The sequence below is a fragment of the Macaca mulatta genome, chromosome 7, assembly GCF_049350105.2.
Source record: "Macaca mulatta isolate MMU2019108-1 chromosome 7, T2T-MMU8v2.0, whole genome shotgun sequence".
In the NCBI taxonomy this organism is placed as follows: Eukaryota; Metazoa; Chordata; class Mammalia; order Primates; family Cercopithecidae; genus Macaca; species Macaca mulatta.
Genome location: NC_133412.1, coordinates 82,023,911 through 82,049,825, shown reverse-complemented (window position 1 = coordinate 82,049,825; position 25,915 = coordinate 82,023,911). Strand labels below are relative to the sequence as shown.

The window sequence follows — 25,915 nt, the reverse complement described above, 5'->3', positions numbered from 1 at the left end:
AACATGCAGAATATTGTTTCTTTTCTCTAACAGCAAGTACGGTTTGGAAGCCTGTCTCTTTGCAAGGAACTGGTCATTATTCACACTTGTAAAATATTCCTGAGCACATGTGGTCAATATTTTCCAGCTCCACATCTATAAATGCATACGTATCAGTCTGATGTTTCATTTTGCCCTTCCTGTTTCAAACTGTTGGCTTTTGCATGGCAGTTGCTGGTACAGTTTGCTGTGAAGCAGGAAAAGACAGTAGTCGAGAACGTCGTGAGAAGCAAGAACCCCATGGACTCAAATCCCCAAGCTGTCCCTTTACTCAAGCTCTCTGCACCTGGATTTCCTCCCATAAAGTGCGGCGAATAAAAACTAACTCAGGGTTGTTTTAAGAATTACACCAGATAATATATGTCAAGAACTTAGCCCAGTCTTTGGCACACAATAAGTGCTTAATAAACATTGGGTGATTTTATTATTACTCCTACAGACAGAAGCTACATCTGATTCATCCATAGATCCCTAGCACCTTGTACAGGGACTGACACATGGTAAGTCATTAATTAATATGTGTTGAATGAATGAATAAAATATAGACAATTAAATTTAACACTTCTGTTAAAATGGAGTCAGGTTATTTTAAGTGTCTCAAAAATACAATACTATAATCTCACCATATGCATTATATTAATACACATAACCATATGGTTATTACTCACTGGACATGTAACAAAATAAAATTAAATCCCATGCAGAGCTCTTGGAACCTTTGTAACAAAGGTTCCAGAACAATGCACATCTCTCTAGGTTCATCAAGTTCACAGCCTGCTTTGGAACAGTGGCAACATGAAGGACAACTTGGAGACAGGCTGGATTGGGCACAGTGAAACTCATCAGAGGTAGATGCAGTGGTCCAGCTGAGCGGTGCTGAGAGCTGGCCTGTGGCAGGGAAGGGATGAGTAGAGGATGCTGGGGGCCAGACATATGAGAGGTGCAGGAGGCCTGATCCATGAGAGGCTGTCACTTTTAAATGCAAGACAAGAGAGAGGAGGACAAGGCTGGTCAATGATAAGGCAAACCTGGGAGATGAATTATGGATTTACTAGGTTTAACACACCTTAGGATACCCAGATGGAGATATACTTTTATAAAGCTGAAAATACATGGCACACCCATGTTCACAGCAGCATTCTTCACAATAGCCAAGAGGTGCAAACAATCCAAATGTCCATTCGTAGATGAATGGACAAACAAAATGTGGTGTAAGCATAGAGTGGAATATTTGGTATATAATATACATAGGAAGGAAATCCTAACCCAATGCTGCAACATGGATGAACCTTTACAGCATCCTGCTAAGTGAAATAAACCAGTCACAAAAGACAGATACTCTAAGATCTTATCTGAGGTACTTAGAGTAGTCAAATTCATAGAGACAGAAAGTAGAATGGTGGTTGCCAGGGCCTGGAGAGGGGGTGGAATGGGAGTTGTTGTTTAATAGGTAATTTCAATTTTGCAAGATGAAAATGTTCTGGACATCTGTTGCATGACAATGTGAATATGCTTAACACTACCAAACTGTACAGCTAAAAATGGTTAGGATGGTGACCTTTATGTATATTTCACCACAATTTACAACTTTTTTAATTAAAAAAAGACTGGAAATATGAATCTGGCATCATAAGCTGCAGGAGCTGAGTCTCCCAACTTTGCACCAATGCTCCCACATGGAACACGTGGTCCCTCACCCAATTTAATCTCTAGACCCTCTCTCAACTCCCCCAGACAGACCAGTAAGAGACTGTCATTTTTTCTGAAGGTCACTAAAAAGCTATCTCAATGACTTCAGGAAAATGTGGCTTCAGGACATAGAGTTGGAAGGCAGTTCAGCCACTTGGACATCAAGTCCTTGAGGATGCCTTAAGAAGACCTGCCTTTGCCACTCCCAATCCATCCATCGTGTAACCACCTTCTTCTGCAAACACAGTTCATGTATGTGGACATGACACTCTTGAAGGTCTTTAGAACACCACAGAGCTCAATAACTGCTAATGCTGATTACTCCCCCGTGATGAAAGGTCTTGGGAATTATGTAATCTCTACTTCTTGTTCTTCCTCATGTATTCATCCACAATCCAAGAAGTCTTTCTTGCCCTACCTTCTTACCATTCTTGTCCCAGCTGGAGTCTAGTATGTTTTAAAATCACTCCTGACTCGCTCAGAAAAGCAAGTCAGCTTCATCAAGTCTGGGAGTGAAACACACAAGTCCAAGTTGCATAAGTGCAGTGAATGTATACCAGTTAAATGCTGCCAGGCCTGAAATGTAAACAAAACCGTCTGGTGAGTGAGCTTCTCTCACTTTACTACAAGGAGATTTTGAAAACAACTCACATGATTTTTTTGTGGGAGCAATGCTTTATCTGATGAGAGTTTTTAAAATTTCCACAGAACTAGACCCTGAATACCCCAGACCCATCAGACTTCTCCTGGCCTAGAAACACCTCACCATTTCATACTTTACTGCTAAAATGACAAAGCACCGCAGGTGGGTACTATACTGAGAAAGAGCTGTATACCTATTTAGGTAGTTGGGTTGAGTCACTTTTCATGCTTAGTGTGACATGCTTGGGGTCCCATATTATCCTGGTGTGGATGTAACCATACCTGGGGATGGTGGAGGGGTAGCATACGATGGGAAAGACAAGGCCCTTGGGATAATGGAGACCAGACCGGGATTGCAGCTTGGGCCTTGCCACTCACTAACTATGCGACCCTGAACAAGTTGCTTAAGCCCCATGAGTTTCAGCTCCTGTATCTATACAGTAAGAATAACAGCCTCTATCTCCTTGGGCTTTATGAAGAGGGAGTGAGAAAGTATATGCAAAATACTGGTTGTCTGTATGTCATACAGCTATGACCCCATAAATGGGAGCTAGTGTATTCAGTGTTATTATGGTCACTATTCAAACTCACCTGTTCTTAATGCACTTGTCTAAATAAGCAGACAGCTGTTAAACTTTCTTTATGATAGTAATGAATCCTAGTATTAAACACACAACCAGTAACAAGGCCGCTATTAAAAAAATAAAATAAAAGCACCAATGTGGGAGACACTTTCCTCTGTGTACTGCCTAATGGCCTTTTTAATCTTGTCTTGGCACCAGAATCACAGGTATTAGCATGTTCTTCAATCAATATGGTAGATTTACCTTGACGAAGAGAAGGCTCTTTGCCCCATGATACAAATGTATAGTCTGGGGCCGGGGTTGGTGAAATCATTTAGATCTAATAATAGAAACCACCAGGTTTCAAAAGGTTCCAGTGTCCATACACAATTTTAGATTCTATTAGATCCTTGCTGTGTTAATGAGACCTCTTGCTGGGAATCCAAATTCCCTTTGTAAACTCCATTAACAACTCACAAGGCAGGTGGGCAAACGTGAATGTTCTTATGGTAACAGCGTCTTGCCCAGAAAGGGAAGCAGTGAGAAATCACACCCATTGGCCCCACTTGCTTGGAACATTACAGAGAGAAAGGGAGAAGAGTATCTTTCCTTGGAGAGACATCAGAATGAGTTCAACGCCAATCCTCCCTCAGTCCCCCGACACTGGAAATAGGAGGCCGTGGTATAAAATAGAAGGTTTCTCAAATGTACCAACTATCCCAAAAAAGGTTTGCCAATAAAAAGTTTGCCCAGTTCATTTGTGTCCCCAGAATTGTTTAGTCCCTCACAACTTTCTGCCTTTGTTTTTCATTGCCCCAACAGTGAGTCTTTTTCTTAGTTAGAACACATGGAAAATTTTGACTTTGAGAGTTCAGATTCTATTAATGATCCAAGTGCTGTTTTAAAATGTTTTTGAACTAAAAAAAAAAGAAAAAAAAAGTTTGATTTTCCTATCTGTGCATCAGTTCAAACCAGCACAGAAAATCTGCTGAATATTACCCAAAACACCCACGGTTAGGCTGAAAGAAGGGATGGAAAATTTCAGCCCCAGAGGAATTTTCGGGGGAGTGGAGGGCTGAGGGGCGTCTCCAATGCTGCTGAGAATGCATTCTGACTTTTTACCACAGTTGCCTAAGTGATGCTTAAATGCTTCCTGTTGTAAGTACAGTGGCTCCCCAGGGAGCAAAACAAGCTAAGAGCTGAACAGTGAACAACATTCCAGTCTCTAAATGCCATCTGTCACTCCATACAGCCTATCTCACCCTCAACTAGCTAGACTTATCTCACCCCAAGATGCCTGTCACCAAAGTCTAACATTAGCACTTTATATGGTTTTAACCTTCTGTGGGTCATGAACCTCGTTCAATCCAGTGAAAGCTTTCCTCCCAGGGTACACATACACATAAATCTCCACATAATTCGAAAAGGGTATGGCCCCCACTCCTGCAAAGCACATCCAAGAACCTTTAGCTTCAAGTAGCCAACAATGACTCCTGACATTCTTAAGCCAAATTCTTGAATCTGAGTGCTAAAGAAATACACCTCAATTTTGATGAGTGTCCACTAGCCACACAAGGCTTTGGTATCTTCATATTTGTCTATTATGTGGGCTAAAATAAGCATGCGTGCGTACACACACACACACACACACACACACACACACACGGCTTGGCAGGAATGAAATGGCAAAGCCACGCTGGGAATGGAACATATTCATTTATTTAGCTTATTCATTCCTGACAATATGCAGTCATTTGAGGGAGTTAAGGTAGCTCTGGCAACTGCAGTCAAGTAAAAGAGCCAGGGTTGGTTATAGTTTTTCCATTCAATAAACAGAACCATTGAATAAACTGAGCATGCTCAACATGCTCCTGCCCACATAGGCAATGTGCTATTAAACACTTACTGCTCCTGCACAAAGCCTACCAACAGGTTATTTTTAAAATACTTTTGTTTGTTTTTGATAGGTAGGGAGAAAGGTGGAGAGGGGACATTCCTTTTGGCTTCTAAGTTCCGTAACTTCAATGCCTCTGAAATAATGAAATGAAGAGCTAAGCCAACACTTTCAAGCTAGCCCCTTTCATTTTATGCATAGGGTCAGGGGTTCTTCAGAGTCTCATGAGTGGTTATCTTTGTACTGTGAAAGAACTAGCACTTTGAGCAGAGAACAACTGCCTTACCGGAGTTTCCCTGGACTCTATCCCTATTCAAAGATGCTTGGTTATACCTCAAGGGGGAAGCAATCCAGACCAACTTCTATGACATGACAGGGCACTCAAGCCTGATGAGGCAGAAACCTGGCAGCTGTAGATGTTGGAAAGGATAATTTATGTGTTCAAGTGACTAGGATTCTAAGGGCTAGATGCTAGCTTCAAGCACGGCTGGCTCTAGGAAGCCCTTTTGCTCTCCCTTTTCCCTGGTCTACTTTTCTCTGTAGGTAAGTTCATTCATTCTTAGGCAAGTTCTCTGCATGTGGCAGCAATGATGGACACTGGAATCTCTGGGTATTCAGAGTTCTTTCAGTAACAGTCCTACAAGAGAAGCTGGTCCACTTCTCTCACCTCACAGTGGACTCTGAGTGGCCCACTTCTAGGGTCTGTCACTGTAGACTACTGTAGACCTTCTATATGTCACAACTGACCATGCCTGGACTGACCACATGGCCACTTCTGCAACCCACAGCAACCACCTAAGATGGGAGAGGTAGTTTCCCAGTGGAAAAAACAAGGTACTGGACAGACAAAAGCAAATATCCACAAGAGACTCTTCTGTGAGGCATTTTAACACTTAAAAAGTTATCTAGCAATGAATAACTCACTTCCCACTAAGGAGGAAGACTATGAACCTCAAATCCCAGTGTTAACAATAGCAAAACACAATGCTCAACAGAAACCAAACCTTTCATGCCATCTGCTCTCACAGAATGCTTCTTGTAGGTGAAAAGGACAAAAAGAAAATGAAGCCAAGATTATTCTCTCTCAGAAAAGTAAACACTCCTTTAAACTGAAGAGCAACAATATGCATGTTATTAGAGGAAACGTCTCGAAATCTTTTTTAAGAACAATACCTGTGCCGCAGTTGAAAAGCAAATAAGATCGGTGTGCCTTGTCTAGTTAGGTGCAGTAAGGAAGCCGGGGTGAAGAAGTAACTAGCAGTAGTCTTTGACATCCTTCTGGAAGGAAAATTCCCTCACGTGGACTTTCACCTTTCTTTAGGTCATCATGGGTCTCTCTGGTCCTGTTTCCTGCCTATCAAATACTTCAGTGCTATGTTCTAAAGTTTCTTCAAAGATGCTCTTGCACACACAGTAAATATCTGTAGGCCCCAGCCAGCCCCAAAAGGTTTGGTTTATGCATCCCAATACTCTCTCTGGGGAACCTTGAACCGTGTTTTTCTTCTTCTGGACATGTTAAGCTTGGGAAAATGGTTTCATTTCTTTCCAATCCTGGGAATCCCCATCATTGTGAGGCAGTCAGCAAGGTGTCAGTAGGAGCAGGTCCACTCAGCAGTGGTGTTCCCCTCACCCCTGCCAGGTTGTCCTGTGTTTGTGCAAGATCCCCAATCCCCTTCCTCCAAATCCAATACCCCTAACATTCAGAACCACAGCAAAGAACACGTTTTGCTGGCTATGACATTCACAATGTGTGACAGCTTTCCTTTCTTTTCTTTTTTCGTGTTTTATTTATTTGCAACTCAAAAGATGAATGCAATTTGAAATTCATGGTCTGGAGCAAAGAGCCTACCATGGCAAGCCACTGTGTGTGTTCCAGCTACCATGTGTTCGAGACATGCTAAACAATGTTGACTCACAAAGGGCTTGGAGAAGATTTCAATGAGTTGGCAACTCAATCCTCTTGAAAAATACCGATTTCCAGTCTCTGTTAACAATCAGAAGATCTGGAAACAGTAACTTTGCATTCCTACAGGGCAACAAATGGTGGAGGATGAGGCAAGGACCAGCTCCCCAGGCTCCACACTGTCTGCTTTTCTCATTTGTCAACTGAGCCCCTTCAGCACTTAAGATTGTGATCCCTGAGCAGACGTGGAAGGGGGCTGCAAAACAAGAATGCCAACACCCATAGCCAGCCCAGAGCCTGTCTGCAGGACACTCCCGGCCTCACTCATTTATCTTTTGGAAAAAGTCACCGCAAGGCCACGAGGCTGGCTTTTAGCTCACACTGAATCTATCTGAACTAACCTGAGCTTTTAAAGTTTTCAGCCAACGTGGACAAGGCTAAATAAAGCCACGAAGACATTCATCACCTAAATGCCCAACTAGCAAATTCCAGCATTTCTAGATTGACAAAAAAAAATGCAATTATCTAAAATGATGTATATTGTTTACGACACAGGAAAAACTTTATAATATGCCAGCTGATAAAAAGTAGGTTTATTTATAGTATGGTTTTTAACTAAGCAAAACTATATACAAAGAAAAAAGGCTGGAATAAAATATACCTAACTACTGACAATAATTTGCTGTAGGTATCTGGATTATATATTATTCACATTTTCTTATTACATTTTTGTTTTTCTCAATGTTACTAAAACAAGAATATATTATTTAAAATAAAATTGAGCCAATATGCTTCCAAATTAAGAAGCAACATGCTAGAACCCAGAAAGCCAATCCATACATCACACTGGGGCAATGGCCATACTCTGGGGTGCCTCCAAATTAATACAAACTGGCTCTCCTCCTGCCTGGGGCAACGCTAGCACTTCATGCACTTTGAGATGAGCCACTGGAGGGGGTCTTCAGGAAAAGAAGAGCCCTGCTGGTTTAGGACTGAAGAGGTTGCTATTCTCAGCTCTATAAGATGGATCACATCTCAGGCCGAAAATCAGGTTCCAAGGGCTCTTGTCCAAAGATCTGCTCCTGTGTTTAAACAGGTCAGTCATGTATCCACCTGTGCCTTAATTTCTACATCTGGAAATGGAGATGCTATGACCATAAGGATGAACAGGGCAGCATTTACCAATCCCCACAGTGTACAGGATACCTGACATTCATGCAAAGCCTGGCCAGGTAGACCAGACCATTTTACTGAAAAGGCCAAAGTCTCAGGGCAACTGGAAACTCATCCAAAACCCAGGAGTTGTGGAGGGGCCAGAATTTGAATTTCAAGACTGTTAGGCTCCAGAGCCCACAGAGTCTTGTCCAAAGGTCACCCAGGCAGCAAGCACAACAGTGATGCCATGAACCACAGGGCATGAGTTATGAGTGGCTGTGAATGAATGAGAAACACCTATCAGCCCAGGCAATATGGAAGCACCAGATAAGAGCCACAGGCTGTTTCCTAGCAGGTTGCTAAAAACACACTGGAAATGGCATGTGACCAGCAGCTGGTGAGAGGGAATGGAATAACGCCAAAACAAATTGACCACTTTTAGAGTGCCATTTATTTTAGAAAAATAAATTAATGAAGGAAACTTCAATATCAATGAAGTTGCAAGCATATAATGAGCAATGCTTGCTCCTACGAGGGATGGCTTTTTAATTATTTTTTCAGATGAACTGCAGTCACAGTATATTTGATTCATACCCGATCCATGTTCTTTGGAGAATTAAAACACATTTTACCCAATGTCGAGTTAAAATAAAAACTCGTCAGAGGCAAAATAACTCTTTGCTCCCAGGGATCTGAAAGGAAATTTGGTTCTCTCTGGTTGCTGGCCAGTATTCGGGGGGCCTTTGTACTAAACAAAAACTTGGCAGATGAAATCTGAGAATTACTCTCTTTGCATCATTAACGGAAACACTGAGGGGTGCACTGCGGTTCACGATAAGTGATTAAAAAAAACATGACACATTTTTGTGTCTAATATGTGTGCCTCCTGAGTTGCAGCACTTGTCCTGTGTATTCAGGCAAACAGCAAAAGCTCCCTTCTCAAAGAACCCCTTTCCCCTGGCCAGCTCCCATTCTCTCCAGAACATCCATCCTCAGGAGACTCTGCCAGTCCCTGTCTCTGTGCCGTGTGTGTGTGTGTGTGTGTGTGTGTGTGTGTGTTTGTGTGTGTGCACGTGCGTGCGTGTGTCTGCCTAACATGCACAACTCAAAATTATCTGGTTTCATCTTGATCCCAATCTGCATTCTTAAAACTGCATCATCCACATTTGATACAACTGAACAGAACTACAGACAGACACACAAATGAGCACATATAAAAACTGGAGAAATCTTGGCCAGGCGCAGAGGCTCATGCCTATAATCCCAGCACTTTGGGAGGCCGAGGCAGGTGGAGCACTTGAGGTCAGGAGTTCAAGACCAGCCTGGCCAACATGATGAAACCCTGTCTTTACTAAAAATACAAAAAAAAGTAACTGGGTGTGGTGGCAGGCACCTATAATCTCAGCTGCTTGGGAGGCTGAGGCATGAGAATCACTTGAACCCAGGAGGCAGAGGCTGCAGTGAGCCAAGATGGCACCACTGTGCTCCAGCCTGGGTGACAGAGTGAGACTTCGTCTCTACAATGAAAAAAAAAAATCTGGAGGAATCTGAATAAACTTTATGGATTATAGCAATGTTAATTTCCTGGTTTTGCTATTGTATGCAGTTACCATGACATCAACGGCAGGGGAAACAGGATGAAGGATACAGGGGACTTTCCTGTATTTTGCCACAACTTGTGATTCTATAATTTTTAAAAGCTATTAAAAAAAAAAAAAACTACATCATCAATTCCTCAAGTACTTAGAGAAAAAAATGACAATACAGTTCCTTACAGAAAACTTTTGGCACAAGAGGCAGGAGTGCAGTCTTAGTTTGGTACTGATCTCTTTGGTGTCTGTTACAGGCTGAATAGTGTTCCTTCCCCCAAATTCATATATTGAAGCCCTAACCCCCAGAACATCAGCATGTGACTGACTATATTTGGAGACAAGTTCTTTAAAGAGGCAATTAAGGTTAAATGAACTAATATGGGTGGGTCTAAACCAATCTTACTGGTGACCTTGTAAGAGGAGTAAATTGGATACACAGAGAGACACCAGGGATGTGTATGCAGAAGAAAGACCACGTGAGGACACAGAGAAAAGGCAACCATCTGAAATTCAAGGAGAGAGACTGCAGAGGATGCCAACCCTGTGGCACCTTAATCTTAAGACTTCCAGCCTCTAAAACTATAAGAAAATATACTTCTGTCATTTAAGCCACCCAGTCTGTGGTGTTTGCTGAGGGCAGCCCTAGCAAACTAATACAATGCCATATCCCACACCCCCCATTCATCTGGTTTTGTCCTCTGGTAATGAGCTCCCCAGCCCTTGGCATCCCTCTTAAGAAGGAAGTATGGTAGGAAACCCCATCAAGCACAGAGCAAAGGTCTTAGCCTAGAAGAGCCAAGCTTTAGATACCCTCCGCCTACCCATGAAAGGTTAGTGCTCAACTATTTGGGAAGCCATCAAAATATGGAAGAGGGATAGGGATTTTTCATGGTAGATCCAGAGGGCATAACCAGAACACAGGGTATGGGAAGTTGTAAGGTGGCCTATTTCTAACACAACATTTAAAAAAACCTCCTAGCAGCTACTGCAGTTCAGAAACAGAATGAATGGCATGTGAAGGTATGGCGCCCACATTACTGGAAAGAGCTGAGCAAAAGATGGAACAGATCAGCTGCTCCTGCCCCAGATGTCTAAGGTCTGATTTGCAGCCATCTCAGCTCAAAGCACTATGAAACAGGGGCACAAGCTCTTTCCAGAACCCAGACATGAACCTTAGCTAAGACCACCTTCCTCTCTCTCCATCCTACTTCTAACTCTCCATTCTGGCTCTGACACTCATTCTCCATTTCAGTAGCACCTCTCTCCCTGGACTCCAGACACACTGCTGTCTTCCCACCTTCCTGGCTCCTGCTGCAATTTTTATGCCCAGGAGGCTTCGGGCTGTCTCATGGAATGCCCTGGCTTGCACCTGACTCCTAGGACCAGGCACTACCCTTGAGCTCCCATCCCAGCCTTGTGAGCAGATCCCAGACATACCTGAAATAAGCATCACTTTTAGATGCACAGCCCAGCCCTATCCAGGTAAATGAGTTTGGGTAAGTTACTCAACCTCTCGGAATCACACTTTACCTATCTGCTTTGTTTAAAACAGCAAAAATTTTAAAAATCCATGTCCAACTATAGAAAGTATTAAATATTATCATATATATTCAGAAGGGAATATTATATATGCAGCAATAATGTCATAGAATATTTAGTAACAAGGAAATTCTCATGAAATATTAAGAGAAATGAAATTACAAAACATCATTTATCATGAACATATTTTCATAGAAAAGCATACTAATGCAGAAAAGAGAATGGAATTATATACACCATAAAGCTACAAGTAAATATTCTCTAATTATTCTTTTTCTACATATTCAAAATTGTAAACAGTGAACATGTAATGCTTTTTAACTAGGAATAAAGTTATTTAGAAATCTTTACTACTCCCATTTCACCTTTTCCTCCTTGGAAAAAAAAGGGGGGGCAACCTAATGAAAGAGCACAGTAAGTCCATTACATCATCCTACTTACACTTTCATAAAAAGCAAATACGACTTGTGTTTTGAACTTAGAGAAACAGAAGGACAGCTAAGAAAACTGGGTTAATGGAAGGTCACAACATGGAGCTACAGGCATGACTAGACTCCCAAAGAATGGATTCTTGGACCTCAGTAGGGGCCCCGTGGTCTCCACTGCCACCGTGCCCATGCAGTCACTCTAAGAACAAAGAGTGCCACGTGCCACCCACGGGTCACTATCTGGCTGCACTGTGAGGCTGGGTGCCACATGATGCTGCAGTGAAAGCCTGCCAGCAGAGCTGAGTCCCCATTCATCCAGTTTTGTCCCCTGGTAATGAGTTCCCTTGGCTCCCTCCCACAATGGAAAGGACTGGCTGAAGAATGGTGCCAGCCAGAGGAGCCCCTTGTGAATAGCCCATCCAGGAATCCAGGAGTCTGGCAGTGGCTCAGCCACAAGAGGTCAAAGCAAGTAAGTCATTTCACTGGAAAATATCAGCTTAATTCAGGATGGAATGCTTCACTTTGCCCTGGGTTGTAGTGGAAGCTATGACACAGCCACCAATGCACAAACAGCACCCATCTAGTGACCCACGATGTGGGCAACCCAGGGACAGGTATCATCACCACTGACCTGCAGCCTGAGCTGTGCATGTTGATCATTCTCTTCCCTGCTGACACCCACAGGGAAGGCTCAGCTCAAGAACAAGCTGGTGTTTTACACATGCCATATTTAGAATCCTTTCAATCTCCACTATGGTATCACAATTTAGGCATATGATCAGACAGCTGGTTGTGGGTCCCTCTCTAGACCAGCTCTGCAGGAGCTGGAACCAGGGGTACACATGTTATTCCTCCCCGATGGATATACATTTACACCTAGGGTCCCAGCATCAGTCCCTTGAGACTTTCCTCCTCTTCAGGGAGTTAAGAGACCAGAATTTTATATCAATACTGTTCAGTGGGCTACCCCAAATACTCTGAAGTTAAGTGGCTTCAGGAACTAGTGCCATATTAGAGGAGATAAACTTTGAAATATTCTCACTACCACAAACACTTTTTTTATAGCTCATACAATAAATAAATGAACCAGTTATGCTCTGCATATGCTATGATCTTAAATTATACCTGGAGATAAACCACATATGGAATAAAAGGCCACCTATTGAGGTCAATCTATGCAAAAGATTTCTCCTCTCCTGATCCCTATAAACACAAACCCATGAAACCAGTGCAGAGAGACACAGAACTATCATCTCCACGGCATGGGCTACGATGTTTTGGAACCTGGCCATATGTAACAGAGCCACCAAGATGTTCATACGTCATGCAAAGAGACACTCCCCCAATGTAGACTTATCATAGAGGAATGGGGTGACCAAACAGAAATTTGGCTGAATAGTTCTTCCTACCAAAGACTCAATGCAAATCCCATAGACAAGGCCTCAGAATTCAAGAAGACCTCCTGCCTCAAATGATCAGCCCTACAGTCCATGCGTCCACCTCCCACACCCCTATGTCCCAAACCAAAGTGCTTCCTCACCATAAAGCTTTTGGCACATTCAAACCAACCCTCACCCAGTGTGGGGAAATAGCACAACTTAACTCATCAGGAGACACTTCCAGAAGAGGGTTCAGCGACTATGGCTGAAAGCCCTAGGCAGAAGTGATACAGCACTGTTGGGACTTCAGGGGTGACTCTGGGGAGAAATTTTTCTAGTTGATTCTAAGAGCAGAGACAACAACTCAGGTTTTCACTCCCCATTTCATTCCCTGTGCTCTGATGGATCTACTTCCTGTTATTCCTACCAGAAACCTACTCTCCCAGAGTCCTAGGGTGACATCAGTCAAGTCAGAGGGTGGACCTCAGGAGACTTTTGTGGCTACATGCTGTAGTCCATGATCTGGTGTGCAAAAAGCTCACATGGAGCAGCTTTCACTCAAGCCTTAAGGCAATGAAAGAAAAACGATTACCTTAGTTCCCTTCCTCCACCATACCCACTCTCAGGTAATAATGGAAACCCCTAACCATCTCTGGCCTGAGCCGTTTTCTCTTCCACTTTGTTCCATAGGTAGGTGGTGGCTAGGCACACTGGTGCTCCATCCTCTGAATGGAGACGCACATTCCTTCCACCTTTCCTGCCCAGAGCCTGTTCACAGCCAGTCAGAACATCTGTGTGCAACATACGTGTTCAGTAAATGCATCTACTCCAAAGCTGGGTCAGAAAGACACAGAGAAAAATCCGCATTCTGGTGTGTCCTGCTTCCAAACCGTCCTATCTCAGCAAGCTTGAAGCTTGGCAGTTAGGAACCTTTATGTCAAATCCAGTTCAAATTCTATTTTCACTTAAACCTCCATAATATAATTAACTTTCTACCTCAAGGCACATTGCTTTTGGGAGGCAAAAAGCTTCCCTGGGTAGAGGTAATTTTTTCAAAGCTTAGCACTCAGTGACTGGGGATGTGTCAGAAAAATCCAGCAGCTGACAGGAGACAAAATTATACTTTGTAAACAAGGGATAGAGATGCTGGGCTGGCCAGCTCTCACCTCACACGCAGCCATCCAACAGAACCCACCACAGAGACTGAAAACACCGCCCGCCACATAATAAATAACTTGCCACTCAGATGATTCTTAACCCCCACCCACAAGTGGTTTCCATCCTTCCAGTATAAAACATCGGAAACTGACAGTGAAAAATAACTTTTCAAAACACAAATACCTTATTTCTCTCTAAATACCCAATTCCCATGCATACTTCCGTTATTGAAAAAATTACCGGAAGTCACCAACTTTGAATGATGCCAAATGCTGGCAAAGCCATCACCTCTCCTTTTGAGCTGCAATAGGACAATCACCAGGACATCATTTTGATTCTTCAAAGCTGCAGTTACCAATGTGTAGACCCCAAGTATACATTGGTGGCTAACATCAGAAGGCCCAAAGTCCACATACACACCCAAAAAGAAGAGAGAAACATACAACTCCCGGTCATGTTTTCCCACTGAAGCGGTTAGTGGTCTAGTCCCTTGGAGCTCAAATTCGGCTGCTCATGAGAATCACCTGGGAACTTTTAAAAACGTCTCAATGCCCAGGTTGCAACCCCAGGCATAAGTATTTTTCAAGAACACTGGGTGTGCAGCCAAGTCTGAGAACCAGTACAACGGCAAAATCAAAGTCCACCAGGCCACCCTTTTATCCACCGTCAACACACCCCGGTCTCTTGCTGACACGGCTGGGGCAGCTCCTACCTATATAGAGCGAGGAGTCCTTCCTCCGCACGTGGTCGTCGATGTAGGAGACGCCCAGGGGCTGCACTGGGGTAGCACCGATGCCCAGGAGCACCTGGGCCCCAATGAGCAGCAAGTACATCATGTTGGTAGCCGTCCGGTTGCGGCAGATGAGGTCGGGGTCGGGCCCCTCGTCGCTGCCAGAGCCATTGGCAGCGCAGACGTCGCGGCCCTCGGCACCCCAGCGGATCTCGCCCGCCTCGTACTTGTACTGGTGGGTCAGGAACTCTGGCAGCGCCGACAGCAGCGCGCCCAGCGCCATGACGATGCCGCCGCAGCCGATTAGGCGCGGCCGATGCCCGCGCGCCCCGAAGTAGCTCACGAAGAGGATGAGCGCCAGGTTCCCGATCTCGAAGCTGCTGGCGATCACACCCACGTCAGCGCTCTGCAAGTTGAACCTACGCTCCAGGGTGGTCAGGACGCTCACCTGAAGGGGGCAAGAAGAAATGTCAGAGCCAATCCAAGGAGATGCCCAGGAGGCCTCTCCTTCCCACCTGACAGGGCGCTCTGTCCTTCCCCCCGGGACCCTCCCACCTGGCCTCCTGTGCCAGGTGCAAAAAGGCAGCTGTGTAAATGCCTTTTAACCTGACGAATCAGAAAGACGTTTATTTAGTATCATAACCCTAATTCAACGGTTAACGAATTCACTTTCCCAGTAGCAAAAATGTTTTTTTCTGGCACCTGTTTCCATCCTGAAAGCTTCTTCCCTCTTCCGGAAACACTGCTTTCCCCACCCCCACAATCCTCCACCACAGACCGCCCATGAAGTCCTATAAAAGTCCTGAAGTCCGCAGTTTGTACACAATCCCAAATATATACTAGGGATAAAGTCCATGCCAGGAAGACAGAGGAACCAGGGGATTTTCCGCAGGAGGCTAGCAAAGCCTGTTCCCCATCTCAAAATAAAAACAAACTTAACAAAACCTAAGTGGCAAAATGGACAAGCTAAATTAGCCCAGTGGGGTATTCATTTGCTCTTTGCTTCCTTCTGGAAATTTCCAAACAGTGTACATTTCCCTAGAGGCCATCAGGTAAATACACCCCTGACTGTTCTAAGCACTATGACTCTGCCAACTGCCCTCCAACTGATTATGATTTCCCCGTTTTTTGTATTCTTGTCTGCCCTACATTTGTTAAACAAATATATACTGAACATCTGCTGCTTGCCAGGCAATGCCCTAGACACAAGAGAAAAGTGATGGAGAGAGGACACCTGGCCTGAAGGAGCCATCTAGCAAGAAGGTAAACATGTACCTAAGAATAACACAAAGGGACTGGAGATGAGATGTGTGATGCAAACCTCACACTAAGGGGGCCACGATGAGATGCACTCTTATAGGGCTTCTTGAAGTGTAAGAAAATGAGATGGCTACTCTCTCCTGCTGTGTGCAAATTCCATGCAGGGTGCTATGAGCAAGACAAGAGTCCTTGTCATGGGAGATCTAACAGCTGAATGATGTCCTCGCTGAGCAGGGAAGAACACTTCAGGCAAAAGGAACAGCATGAGCCAAAGATGGGTGGCATGATTTCATCATGGAAGAGAAAATAGTTGGGGCCGAGAGCAGTGGCTCACACCCGTAATCCCAACACTTTGGGAGGCCAAGGTGGGCAGGTCACCTGAGGCCAGGAGTTCGAGACCAGCCTAGCCAACATGGTAAGACTCCTTCTCTACTAAAAATACACAATTTAGCAAGGCGTGGTGGTGCATACCTACAATCCCAGCTACTCAGGAGGCTGAGGCAGGAAAATCGCTTGAACCCGGGAGGTTGCAGTGAGCTGAGATCGCGCCACTGCACTCCAGTTTGCGCAATAGAGTGAGACCTTGCTTAAAAAAAAAAAAAAAAAAAGAAAGGAAGGAAGAAAATAGCTGGAAAGATGGGGTGAGGACAGACTGTAAGGAGCCACAAATGCCACAGGGGTGAATTTAGACAATCCGGAGCAATTAAGTAGATAGAATGCAGATGGTGGAGGGGGGAAAACCTGGTTTGAATCCCTGTTGTTATTTCCTTAGCTCTGTGTCCTCAGTCATGTTATTCGAACTCTCCCAGCCTGGATTCTATGAAACAGGAATCATAGTATCTACTCAGCAGGAGGGATGTGAAGATTAGAAATAATGGATGAAAAGTCTGTTAGCAAAGAGCAGCCTCTCCCTTCCTACATGACAGGAATGCATGGAGAGATGCAGCAAAACAGAGGCTCTGGGGCCAGACCACCTGGGTCCATTCCGACTCTGGCTGACCTTGGCCAAGTTACTTTGCGCGTTAGTTTCCCCATCTATAAAAGGGCGACAAGAGTGCTACCTCACCGAGCTGGTGTCAGGAGTCAACAACACATACATGTTAATGCTAGGGAAGGGTCAGTTATAACCATTATCATTATCATCATTTATCTGTGAGCACTGGAGAACAGCAAAGGTTTAATAGTGTAAGGGTCACACCAGGTGTGGTGAATGGAGGATGGAAGAATGCCAGCAGAGAAGACACCTGGGCCATATTGAGAGCGGGGAGAAGAAAAGGCCACATCAACACAGTGGCAATGGAAATGAACAGGAAAAGATGGAAGGAGCATTTTAGGGCAGAGTTCTATTTCAGGGAGAATGAGCTGGATCTGCTCACCAACTGGGTGTGTCTGCTAAGGAAAGGTCAAAAGGAGAGTCATATGGATCTAACCTTCCTCCAAATCTACAAATATGAACACTGTTGTAAACATCCAAGCATATACAACCTCTCTGCAGTGTCCAGATACATGTATCTATGCACAAACATATGCCTGTGCTAATTAGCATGCCTCTATTCAATTTCCCTTTACTGAAAAAAAAAGCTATAGCCAGGTGATTCCTCTTAGCCTCATTTTCAAACCCACATATTTAAACAAACTCCTTGAGCCTAGTGGTTCTCAATCCTACCTGCAGATTGGAGGCACTTGGGGAGCACTAAAAATTTCAGAGGCCTGGTCCCACCCAGGAGGTTCTGACCGAACTGGTCTGGGGAGCGGCCTGGGGGCCCTCGGATGCTTTCAAAGCTCCCAGGTGATTCTAATGGCAGTGAGCAGCACAGGGCTAAGGACGTGACACTCATTACTGGGGGTCTCTCTTTCAGCCCTAGCCTTGGGCAAGCTCTGCAGAGCAGGGTTATGACGTTTATGACACCCTCTATCTCTGGCATTCTGATTCCAACTCCTATTTCCATTGTGCTTTCTAGCCAAGTCAAGGCCAACTTGCAAATCACTCAGCCCTAGTTATGTGATTAGATTGTCACTTTTAAAACACCAGGTATTTGCTGCTGTTGAGAAACGAAGTTTAGCTAGTCCTGGCCTCATTCAAATGGCTTTCAAATACTCCCAAAGAAGTTCTAAAGGGTCTGGGCAAGTAAAAAACAAATTCATTTATTTCCTTTGCAACACAAACATACATACAAACATGATGGAATAAATGGTCTACCAGAGGTTTATAATAGGTGACACAATGTGGGAACAAAAAGGAAGGCAGCCTAAAGACCTGGGAGGTAGGGGGCTTTGGGGAGCCTCACCCAGGCTTTTGTGTGAGTCTTGAGAGAGATCCAAAGGGAGCTGGATGCAGAAGTGGAAAAGAACATGTCTGGGTGGGGTCCCCTAGAGAGTCACCCCTGGAGAGGCAGCTGAAGCAGTCTGGTAGGTCTTCAGCTTTAGGACCCCACCATGAGGTTGGAGGGTAACAAAGTGGGAGGAAGGGTTACAACAGAAGCCCTATCTCATTTTTGCCATGATGCCTCATGACATACACACAAGACAACAAATCTGAAACATGACAACTGCTCCATTTCAGCAGGTGTGCTGTGTCATAAAATATCATGCAGGTGTGCACATTGATGATGACAGATAAGGGTGATGGGGACAGAGACAGCTGTGGGCAAAACAAAAAATAATCAGTTCTTTTAGAGACAGATAACGCCCATGCCTGCAGCTCTTGTCCTGGTTCCCACCTGCTCTTTGCAGAGCAACTCACAGGGGTGACAGGAAGTAGTAAGGCCTTTCCCTCCTTGACCTGTGGCCTTCTGCTGGACCGCGACGCCAGTCTGGGTCAACAGTTAAGTCATGCAAAGATTCTGAAATGATGCTTTGTGGATCAATTAGATCAGAGGCTAATGTTTTCTCTCATTTAAAACACAATTTTGAGAAGACAGAAAAATTAAGTATGCATGAGGCCATAAAACCCACTTGTGGCTTTTATGTGGCAGTGAACAATCCAGCCTGAGGAAGAGCATGTGGAAGGGAATGACTGTTTTTACTTAATGGGTAACAGGACTAATAGAGAAGGTCTTGATAATTAGAGAAGGAGCCACAACTGCAAGAGGAAAAGGAAAGAGGAAGCGCCCTTATCCTGAACCAAGTGTATATGAGGTTATTATGTAAAGAATGCAGTATGTATCAGGCTTCTACAATGATTATTCAAAAAAAAAATATCAGCTTGCATTTCAGAATGTCCCGGAACACTTGTTAAAAATATAGATGTCCCAGTCAGGCGCGGTGGCTCACGCCTGTAATTCCAGCACTTTGGGAGGACGAGGCAGGCGGATCACAAGGTCAAGAGATCGAGACCATCCTGGCCAACATGGTGAAACCTCATCTCTACTAAAAATACAAAAATTAGCTGGACATGGTGGCACATGCCTGTAGTCCCAGCTCCTCTGAAGGGTGAGGCAGGAGAACTGCTTGAACCTGGGAGGTAGAGGTTGCAGTGAGCCGAGATTGCACCACTGCACTCCAGCCTGGGTGACAAAGCAAGACTCCGTCTCAAAAAATATATCTATATATCTATATAGATGTAGATATGTATATGTATATAGATATAGATATGTGTCTGATACCCAGCTGGAGATGAGGACCATTGACCATGTCAGGCACCAGGCACATACTCACCATCATTCTAGAACCAAGGTTCTCAACCTTCACTGGCAGTAAAATTACCCCCAGAGGGGATGAGACTGCTGAACCCCAAGCCCAGAGTCTCTGGAGTGGGGTCTAGACTATGCATTTCTAACAAGCCACCTGGTGACACTGATGCTGCTAATCAGAAGACCCACTTTGAGTACCTCTGCTTTACTCCCTCTTCTCAACAAGCCTTCCCCCATTCAAAAGATTAAAGAGTTTAAGTTACCTACAAATAGAAATTATCACCTCCTCATTTCCAGTTCATACAGACACTATCTCCTCATGTGGGAAATGTTGGGATGCATTTCTGGGAGCCTCACCTTCTGGAAAGTGCTGAAGTCACACTAAGGCCAACTGCAACTATGAGCACTTAGCCCAAAAGGGAGAGCTTCAGTCTATGTTGCCATAGGACAGGACACATTCAGAGACCACGGCCAAGTACTCATGAGCCCATCCTCACCTTCAAAAGTTGCCAACCAGGGGCAAGGCTATCAGGCATTCACTTAACAAATAAACACTTATTCTTAGGGGCAGGCAGCAGCAACTCAGGGGCTCTCCCAGAGGTGTGTACATCTTCTTACTCTGGCCTGGGTGGCGGGGGCCTTGACCTGAACTGGCATCACCTGAGCTTTTGAAAAACACCTGTGTTTTTCCTCCCACCTGCAAGACTGGGCATCTGTATTTTCAGAGTTCCCTGGGTGACTCTAACATGCATGCAGGTAGAGGCGTGTGCATGTGTATCAGGTGGCAGAGAGGCTGTGCATGCATGGATGTTTACACCAGAGCAGCCTGGTCCTATCAGTATAAGTCTGGAGCAGGAGAGCAACAGTTCCCATCTGGCTTTGACAGCATTTGGTCAAGTCAATCTTCCTGGGCCTGTTTCCACACCTGTGTGGTGGAGAGAACATACTTGCTTCTGTGGACATTAATGAGGTCATACATCAGAGCAGCTGGCACACAGTAGGTGCACACTAAAAAGCTAGCCACATCACTGGTATGCATGCTCTGTGACTTCACTTCAAATTCAGTCCCACACAGCCAAGTGTCTGCTCTGTGGGAGATGCAAGAAACATAACCATGATTAAGAAAGCATGCTGCCCTGTAGGAGTTTACAGTCTGGGGACAGCAGAAAGAAACAACCTAACGATGGCACAGCCTGCAACAGGGTAACAGAGTGGCAGAGGTTTGAGGGAGCGAGAACATTCATTTGGCTGTGTGTGGAGGAATATATACCTGGGATTTAACAAGGATCAACTAGATTTTAATAGCTGTGGGAGGGGAGAGGCTGCCACAACATTCCAAGAGCAAAGATCAGTGGCGTCAAGGAGGCTGGCAGAGGGAGAGTTTAGACCACCCCTGGGGAAGGGTAGGAATATGGAGTGGCTTCAGAGAACTGTGAGTAGTAGTCTGAGATAAAAACAGCCTTGAAGGCCAGACTGAGGCTTTGATTTAGAGGTCAATGGGGAGCCAAGGGAGGTTCTTGAGCAGGAGCCGCTCTTCTGCAATATTAACCTGGCACTGCTGTGCAGGTATCAGGGAGTGAGGAGAGACTGCCGAGGCAGCTGTTTCCACAGTGCTGGGGAGAGAGGAGGCTTCAGCAATCTAATGCTGGTGTAACAGCAAGGAAAGGCCCCTGTGGCAGAGCTACCTTAGAGTTCCAGCTCAACAGAGGAGGTAGCTGATTGGAGGCAAGGAACAAACAAGGTGGAGCCAAAAGGTCCCGGCAAGAGTCTCACCTGGCTCAGTCTGGAGCCCTTGCGAAGGCTGAGAGAGCAGGATGCTCTGTGAGACCAGGAAGAGCTCCCGAGTGCAGTGTGGAGAGCCTGCATTTTAAAGCCCTTCTGCTGAGTAGCGGCAGACGTGACAGAACTGAGTGGGCTCTTCCTGGAGAGCTTCGGGGAAGCTGTACCCTCAGACTGCATGCTCAGCAGCAGGGCCCATGTCAAGGAGCAGATGCTAAAAACAGTGCAGGAGAGGTCAACCTTGCTGTGGTCCTGCAAAAACCTGTGGTTTTTCCCAACAGGGGTTCCTGAACAGGGTTTGGCATACTTTCCCTGCAAAAAGCCAGTCAGTAGATATTTAGGCCATATGGTCACCATAGCAACTACTCGACTCTACCACCATAACACAAAAGCAGCATGCATGGACAATATATAAACAAATGGAAATGGCTGTGTTTCAATAAAACTTTATTTACAAAAACAGGCAGCAGGCCAAATTTGGTCCACAGGCCGTATGTAGAATGCCAAACCCTGATCTCCATAAATCTAGCTTGGGAAATCACACTATTCCTATGTCTGGCAGTACAAACACTGGCCATTGGTAAGTATATGAAGCACTCCTATTGCTGTAACAGAAAAGTCATTCCAGGCACAATTTTAATGCAAGTTTTTTTGTGTTTTTGTTTGTTTCTTTGTTTTGTTTTGTTTTGTTTTGAGACAGAGTCTCACTCTGTCACCCAGGCTGGAGTGCAGTGGCGCAGCCTTGGCTCACTGAAATCTCCGTCTCCCAGATTCAAGCAATTCTCCTGCCTCAGCCTCCCGAGTAGCTGGGATTACAGGCACCCGCCACCATGCCGGCTAATTTTTCTATTTTTAGTAGAGATGGGATGTCACCATTTTGGCCAGGCTGGTCTTGAACTCCTGACCTCTGGTGATCCGCCCACCTCGGCCTCCCAAAGTGTTGGGATTACAGGTGTGCGCCACCACACCCGGCCAAGTTTTTTTTTTTAATTTCATTAAACTAATTTGCAAGATAACTTCAGTATCTTGTCTGATGTGCCAAGGACATGTCTTCCTGTAGTAAAGCGGGAGAAAGAGACTTAATCACCTAAGCCCAGAAGTCATTTCCCCACGATAAAGCAGCAGCAGCAATAGTGTGAGGTTTTGTTTCTCATCTAGACAGCAGCTCCTTGGAGTGAGTCATTTACAGTTCTAGGGAAATGGCACACAAAATGCATTCACTTGTGAATTCCAGGATCCTAGATCTGCAGAACCAAGTAACAGAAGACGACACAAGATCAGCCTCTTGTCACGGCTATGGTGGCAAAGAGAACACCCACCTCATGTGTCGACTGGGGAAAAGAGACATTTAGTCAATGATGTTTTACTTCTGGTGGAATGATTTAGCCTGGATCATGTTCACATATAAATGGGGACTATTTTAAAACCATTTTTCTTTAAAAACAAGCAGACTAAGAATCATATGGAGAATCTCATAGACACAGACTGTAAACTCCAGTCTACACCAAAAGCATCATCATTTTAGGGGGCAAGTTGTGGGGGTAGGGGTTACAGTGGAAAATGTGTGAGATTTTGAGTTTCATATTAACTGGGTAATATGAGACAAAAGGCACTTAACACCCCTGCAACTCTCCTTTCCCATCTATAACATGGAGATAACAATTACCCCCCTATAGTTTTGTCACACGGTTCAAATGAGGGAGAGAAAGGCTCTGCACACCTGCACATCACAGTTATGCCTGGGGTCGTGCATGGTAATTTTCCTCGTCCTTGCAGCAGGATCCTGAAAGCTGCTGGCTCTCTCTCTGGGCCTCTGTACTGCCCTCTCTACACGTGGGTCTTTCATAAGGGCACTATCGTTCTCTCTGATCACCTAGTCTGCGAGTGAGAGTCAGCCTGGCCTTCCTTAGAAAGGCTTCCTTGGGGCCAGGCACAGTGGCTCACGCCTGTAATCCCAGCACTTTGGGGGGCCGAGGTGGGCAGATCATCTGAGGTCAAGAGTTCAAGACTACCCTGACCAATATGGTGAAACCCCGTCTCTACTAAAAATAGAAAAAAAAAAAAATTAGCTAGGCATGGTGGCACATGCTTGTAATCCCAGCTCCTCAGGAGGCTGAGGCAGGAGAATCACTTGAACCTGGGAGGCGGAGGTTGCAGTGAGCCAAGATCATGCCACTGCACTCCAGCCTGGGCGACAGAGTGAGACTCTGTCTCAGGGGAAAAAAAAAAAAAAAAAAAAAAAAAAGCCTCCTTGGGCCAGGTGCAGTGGCTCCTGCCTAAAATCCTAGCACTTTGGGAGGCCAAGGCCAAGGTGGGCGAATCACCTGAGGTCAGGAGTTCAAGACCAGCCTGGACAACATGGTGAAACCCCATCTCTACTAAAAATACAAATATTAGCCAGGTGTGGTGGCAGGTGCCTGTAATCCCAGCTACTCAGGAGGCTGAGGCAGGAGAATTGCTTGAATCCGGGTGGCAGAGGTGCAGTGAGTTGAGATTGCACCAGTGCACTCCAGCCTGGGTAACAGAGTGAGACTCCATCTCAAAGAAAACAAACAAACAAGAAAAACAGCCTCCTTGGTCTGTCTCTTAAGACTCTGTCTCTGCCATCGCCTGCATTTTTCTCTACCTCACTATTTGCACCTTCCTCAGACTACTGTTTCCTCTATACTCCATTTCTTAGTTTCTCTCATCTCCCTTTTCTTCCACTCTTTCCTCTAAATGGCCCTAAAGTAAAATTGAGGCAAATGTTATTATTCCTTATTTAGTGGATTTTTATGTTCATCAATTCATTCTAAGAGAGTATGTAACATTTCATGATTCTCTTCTTTTAAAAAAAAAAAACCACTCAATTTAATTGCTTCCTACTCATAAATCTCATCATTGATTTTTCTCTGTAGCTCTTTGGTCCATCATAGAAAAATAAAGACTCTCCATCCCTCCTGGGTACAGTCAACTAATAGAATTTTCTACCACTCAGGATCAGAGCTTTCAATTCACTTCCAGATACTTTTGCATCAGGCTATTATTAATAGTTTGTGTTTCACACCTTTAACGAACCAACTTCTGTGGTGCCAGGGCTCTTTTATTGGAGAAACTTTAAGAATAATGATTTCAATGATTTCCTCAGCATTCAACAAATATGTAGAGAGGATCAGACATATTCTCAAGACAGAGATCTTAGTCTAAGGCACTAATGATTTATGCACACACACATGCTGCTAGGCAGAATTGTTTTCACTGAATCAGGCTTATTGATATGCCCCAGGGCCCCGGCTTCCTGTCAAATGCACTGAAAATCCTTTATTGCAAAGCTGTGCCCTGCCAGGGGCTGGATATGCAAAGTTCGATAAGACCTGGTCTCTGCCCTCAACCGGCTCACAGTATCATGGAGACAACAACTATGAAAACAGGCAATTATCATAAAGGATGAATAAAGCTTCTCTCTACCGGAATAAAGAAAAACACACAATCAGTACCCAAAGAAAGAGCACATAGTTAGTTAGCCCCTAGCAACTGAGGAGAAAAGTGTCTCATCAGAGCAAGCTCTGGAATGGGGGTATCATTAAATACAATCATATTGAACATTTGTTATGACTTATGCCAAGTCCAGTATGGAGTGCTTTACATATTCTGACACACTTATTCACTACGATTCCATGAGGCAGAAATATTATTTTCCCATTCTACAGATGAGGAACCTGAGCCCAGAGAAGATAACTATCCCATTGATGCCACACAGCTAGGGCACACAGTCAGGACTGATGCCCAACCCCACTGGTCCGACAGCACCCAAGTGACCAAACCCTGTGCCCCTGTGTCGGTGAGGTGGCCCCTGACCTGGGGATGAAGGCTAATGGGCCTATCAGCTAAGCAGGGGCAGCCCCAGGCAAATTGGTGACCAAACTTGCCCTAAAAAGTAATGATAAGTTTAGTTATTGTTAAAAGTTGTATAAGGAGGAAAAGAGTTCTGAGGTCATGGGAAATTTTTAAAACTGTGGGTTGAACAAAGATATATAGTTTTCTTTACAAGACTTTTATAAGTTTTTCAAATGGTAACATTCACTGTCAAAAATCCATCAAAATATATATTATGTAGCATTTCCTGAAACTCCCTTGACCATGTAACTTAAAAAAAAAAAAAGAAAAAGAAAAAAAAAAAAACCTAAGCATCCCTTGAAAACATATATATAGCCTGCCTCCATTTCCATAGGTCTATGCAGGGATTTGACCAACCATGGATCCAAATATCCGGAAAAAAATAAAAATAAAAAATAACACAGCAATCAAAATAACATAAATTAAAAACCAATAGCATAAGAACCATTTATACTGCATGAGGTATTACAAGTAATCGAGAGAAGATTTAAAGTATATGAGAGGATTTCATAAGTTAAAGTCCAATGCTATACTATGTTCTTGGACAGACTTGAGCTTCTTCAGATTTTGGTATCTGCAGAGGGCCTTGGATATCCCGCAGATACCAAGGGATAGCTATATATACTATCAGAAACATTGGTTTAAGGCAGATAAGAG

At 44.5% G+C, this 25,915-nt stretch overlaps 1 protein-coding gene across 8 annotated transcripts in view; it reads right to left on the bottom strand.

The window, feature by feature from the left end:
• The window catches only part of SLCO3A1 (solute carrier organic anion transporter family member 3A1), a 319,029-nt gene that overhangs the window by 239,786 nt on the left and 53,328 nt on the right, over nt 1-25,915 (bottom strand). For all 8 annotated transcript variants that reach the window (XR_013395179.1, XR_013395180.1, XR_013395181.1 and 5 more), the window contains 1 exon segment: nt 14,694-15,159. Coding sequence is in view for 5 of the 8 variants with exons in the window: in XM_077938333.1 (XP_077794459.1) it covers nt 14,694-15,159 (466 nt within the window). In the remaining 3 variants the exon portion in view is untranslated.